Source organism: Sinocyclocheilus grahami, unplaced genomic scaffold (assembly GCF_001515645.1).
Source record: "Sinocyclocheilus grahami isolate Dianchi unplaced genomic scaffold, SAMN03320097.WGS_v1.1 scaffold1851.1, whole genome shotgun sequence".
In the NCBI taxonomy this organism is placed as follows: Eukaryota; Metazoa; Chordata; class Actinopteri; order Cypriniformes; family Cyprinidae; genus Sinocyclocheilus; species Sinocyclocheilus grahami.
In genome coordinates this window covers 75,251-80,250 of record NW_015507030.1, presented here as the reverse complement: position 1 = coordinate 80,250, position 5,000 = coordinate 75,251, and the positions used below count along the sequence as shown (strand labels likewise).

Genomic DNA, 5,000 nt, shown 5'->3' with positions numbered 1-5,000 from the left:
TAAATCAAACAATCAAATCAAGGCTGATTTTTAAAGATGGAGTTTTATTCATGGTTGCAAAATACAGTACCATGAAAAAAAATTTGTGATTACATACAATTATTCTGGAAAAAGAACAGCATTTAGAGATTCAACAGAAACTGGAAATGAAGGTGTTCTAATAAAATCATCTCATGTGTATTGTTAAGAATAAATCGGCTGAAAAGATCACCAGAAAGGTGAAGAACACAAGCCAGAAGCTCAGAATGCCATGCAGTCCTTCAGCAAACTCAAACTGCACTGCCGGCTTCACATCGGTCCAGAACTCATATCTGTACAAGCCATTAAACATTAAAGATCAGGTTAGTATTTCACTCCTCTCTGCCTTTGTATACCTGTTAAACTCAACAGCACTTTCTTACAATCATGTTAAAGAGAACTGATCAAACTGCACAGGTTCGTCAACGACCGATGAAGCTATAAAGAAACGTCAAAATTCAACGCCAAATCAAAAGAATGAAAATTAAAGTGAATCCTATTTTGAAATCCAAATTTAAATTAAATCAATTTTATCAAATAACAATTTTATCCCCATACTTTCTCATTACGATGAAAAAAATAAAATAAAATTATTATATATATATTTTTTCTCATTACTGCAATTCCAAAAAAAAAAAAAAGTGTATATTTGTAAGTAATCATTTTTGATTTCCAGAATTGTATTAAAGCAAAGTGGATATTCATGCATTATGGTGATGAGGATTTCAGGATAAAATGTAAAATAAGAAAAAAAAAAATTTTTAAACTCTTAAGGGTCTTAAAAATAGACTTTTTATGATTTTTTTAAATTTGGGGTGAAATATGAACCGGACAAAAAAAATAAATAAAATTTAATTACTGCAATACAGAAATAGTATATAGCATATTTGAAAGCATTTGTTGTACTTAAATGTATACGGATTATAATAAATGACCAATTTTGAATGGTTTCCATTATTTTATTATTGTAATGAGGATATTAGATTATAGATATATGCATAAAAGGTCCTATAAATAGGTTACTTCTATGCTTAATTCATGTTTTTTTCTACTAAACGTGGGCTGAAATATGAATCGGACGTTTCTTTGTGAGATTCAAGCAGAGATGCTGTATCCAGACGTCCATTTTTGAAGATTATTACTTTATTATTAATGATGGTTGAGTGAATATTTTCACAGTGTCTGTACGAAAACCAATCCAGAACACGCAAACCATCCTCATCATCAGCAGCTGTTTGAGACTTTAATAACGGAGTCTGTGATCAGCTACACGGGACGCTCAATAGTGTCATTTACAACAGCGTTTGAACGAAACTAAACAACCTACAGCTAAAAATAACTCAAAATATATATCTATATAAAAGCAAAAGCAAACATAAGTCACTCATATTACTGCAGCTAGTTTTAAAACAACCTTTACATGAGAAGAAAAGAGTTTTCTAGTACGTTTCAACAGGAGACGTGAAGATACAGATAAAGGGCGAATCTCACAAAAAGTGAATTTCATCCCAAAAAAAAAATTTTTTTTATTAATTGATTTGCATAAAGAAATTCATTTCTTAAAAATAAGAGATTTTGCATGTCGTCATTATTTTCATAGCAACAAAAACAATTTATTTTGCAGATAATCGGGAGGAAAATGTGCGTATTTGTTATGAAAATATCACAATAAAGGCTTCATTTTCTTTAAAGATAACAAAGAATGTCTTCATTCCTCAGACTTCAGGGCGAAATGTGCGATACACGGGTTTTGTGAGATTCACACGTTTCAAAAACTCATTCGACTTCCATCCAAAAACTCTATTATCGCAAGCACGTTTACACTCAGGCGAGATGTTATGATCATACGAGGCATTTCGCTCCAGGTGTTTATAGATGCAGCAGAGCAAAGGCTTTCATTAAACACCAGGAGGAAGTCTTTCATCAATTCATTTCCTCTAACAGTAACATCGGATACATTTGCGATACATTACGGTGGTTACTGGTTTATAAAAAAACATGCTTAACGAGCCGCACTTTAAAGTGCACTTCAGCCAGCACTTATTAAAAGAATAAAAACAATCTGAGGGTTTAATAAAAAAACAAGAACGGTATTGCCGGAGCAAAGCTTCCTCACTGGGTTTCAGACTTCTTTTTGTTTTTCTTTAGGAACGACGGGGTGCGAAACTTTTTCTTCTTCTTTGACGGGGATTTGTTGGGCGATTCGTCGCTGCCGTGATCACCAGCCTCGTCGTCCCCGGCAACAGGCTCCTCCCCCTCTGGCGGAGGGGCGGAGTCTGTCTGCTCGGGGGCGGGGTCTTCTGCAGGGAGGGCGGAGACTTCGTCGGGGGTCAGATCGGGGAGGGTCTGTCTTAAAGCGGCGGCGGCGTCACTCTCGTCTCTAAACGTCTGCTGCTGCTGGGCCTCTGCGGAGGAGGATGAGAAGAGAACGATGAGTTTGTAGATCAGCTCAAGAGTCCAGGGGGAAATCCAGCGCTCACAAGCTCGGCTCTTTATGCATGAAGCGTGAAAATCTCTGAAGCAACATATCAGAATGATTTCTGAAGATCATGTGACACTGAAGACTGGCGTAATGATGCTGAAAATACAGCTGCGCATCACAGAAATAAATTACAGTTTAACACATATTCTCATAGAAAACAGATATTTTAAATAGTAAAAATATTTCACAATATTACTGTTTTTACTGTATTTCTGAACAAATATATGCAGGCTTGGTGAGCAGAAGAGACTTTTTAAAAAACATTACCAGTCAAAAATTTTTGAACAGTAAGATTTTTTTGTGTATTTACCCCAAAAATCAAGAGTATTCTCATTACTCTCAAAATTGCAATATACTTGCATAGTACAAGTTAAATACACCATTCAAATATGGGTCTTCTGCAGGGAGGGCGGAGACTTCGTCGGGGGTCAGATCGGGGAGGGTCTGTCTTAAAGCGGCGGCGGCGTCACTCTCGTCTCTAAACGTCTGCTGCTGCTGGGCCTCTGCGGAGGAGGATGAGAAGAGAACGATGAGTTTGTAGATCAGCTCAAGAGTCCAGGGGGAAATCCAGCGCTCACAAGCTCGGCTCTTTATGCATGAAGCGTGAAAATCTCTGAAGCAACATATCAGAATGATTTCTGAAGATCATGTGACACTGAAGACTGGCGTAATGATGCTGAAAATACAGCTGCGCATCACAGAAATAAATTACAGTTTAACACATATTCTCATAGAAAACAGATATTTTAAATAGTAAAAATATTTCACAATATTACTGTTTTTACTGTATTTCTGATCAAATAAATGCAGGCTTGGTGAGCAGAAGAGACTTTTTAAAAAACATTACCAGTCAAAATTTTTGAACAGTAAGATTTTTTTGTGTATTTACCCCAAAAATCAAGAGTATTCTCATTACTCTCAAAATTGCAATATACTTGCATAGTACAAGTTAAATACACCATTCAAATATTTAAAAATGTTAGTTATGTACATCAATTAAACAATTTAATGCAATACTGATATATTTAAATAACATAATTTTCCTATATTACCCATTAATATTACTACTTGATTAATCATTTAAATTAGCCAGAGCAGAAACATAATATTCATACATTACCTGTTCTGCAATACTAGACATTAAAGATCCTTGATACTTCGTTATAGAAGTTAAAAGAGGAATAAATGAAGACGTTTCTAGGCAGAGATTTGTTGCTAGCATGATCGCACCGAACTCCAGATCGTCTTTAATTATTATATCAATCAGGTGTTTTACCTAAACAATGTATATGATTAATATATCTATAATAATGAGGTGAAGTGTCTGTGCACAATTCAGTGAATATTATTATTATATGGAAAAAGGCTTGTTTTTTTGGTAACACTTTACAGGAATCCTTTATATATAATGCATTATAAAAGTATTTTTAATGCATTATTCGAGCTTTGTAATGCATTGATTATGAAAGCACAGTACTGTTACACCTTTAGTTTAATGCAGTAAAACACGACAACCAATCAATTCCAGACGTAACAAGGAATCTGCAAATATTTGAATGCATTTTAACTTGTTACAATTGCTTATAATGCATTATAACATACATTATGAATACTGTTATAATGCTTTTTATATAAAGGCTTCAAGTGTTACCTATGAAGAAAATAATAATAAAAAAAAGTTTGTCAGTTGTAACAGCACAGAAAATAACATGAACCATTAATGTCATCGTTTAACAGGTTTACATCCAAATCCTGATAATCAGTCACATTAGAGAAGTTAAATGTTATATGGAAAAATTGCTTTTTGCATTAAAAATTGGCATAACATTTTATTAACTTCCTCCTTTAACGAACAAAGACACATTAGGCATTATGTGGCGGCTGGTGCTCAGAGACGTACCTTCCTCCGCAAGCACAGGTGAGCCGGGATCTCTCTCCTCTTCTGCCTCCTGCGTCTGACCTACAGAGAACACAAGAGCTCAGTCTGGATACAGAAACCTGCTCAAACGCACAGATCCGACATCAAAACACACTAAGCATGTAAAGAAAGTACGTGACATGCAACAAAAGTGGATAATACCAAAGCCCACATAGAGGCAGTGCACTTTAGACACTGAATGAAGGGGGAACAATCTGTGCAGTGCATGTAAACATGGTCAAATGTGTCAAACTGAGCATAAAAACTGCCAAAATATATCAGCAGATGATTCTACGCAGGTCTGATAACATCTAACTCAATCAGCATTAACTAAAACTAAAACCATTAAAAACAACAAAAAAACATGATTTGTTACTTGAGAAACAAATATAATATATAGAAAAAAAATATTTTAAACATTTTATTTCAGTTAGTTGCCAACATTTCTCTTTTTTTCCAAGTTTACATACTAAATTAAAATAAATTAGAAATAAAAATTAATAAAAAAATATATATATGTATATATATATATATATATATATATATATATATATACACACTAAAAAAAAAAAAAAAAAAAAA

At 34.0% G+C, this 5,000-nt stretch overlaps 1 protein-coding gene across 1 annotated transcript in view; it reads right to left on the bottom strand.

Moving 5' to 3' along the window:
• Positions 1 to 1,560: 1,560 nt before the first annotated feature.
• Positions 1,561 to 5,000, bottom strand: part of LOC107573026 (alpha-adducin-like) — a gene marked incomplete at its 5' end in the record, with an annotated part of 4,938 nt that continues 1,498 nt past the window's right edge. The window contains 3 exons of the mRNA XM_016259461.1: positions 1,561 to 2,337; positions 2,918 to 3,003; positions 4,401 to 4,460. Of these exons, the coding sequence (XP_016114947.1) occupies positions 2,131 to 2,337; positions 2,918 to 3,003; positions 4,401 to 4,460 (353 nt within the window). The remainder of the gene's footprint in view (positions 2,338 to 2,917; positions 3,004 to 4,400; positions 4,461 to 5,000) is intronic.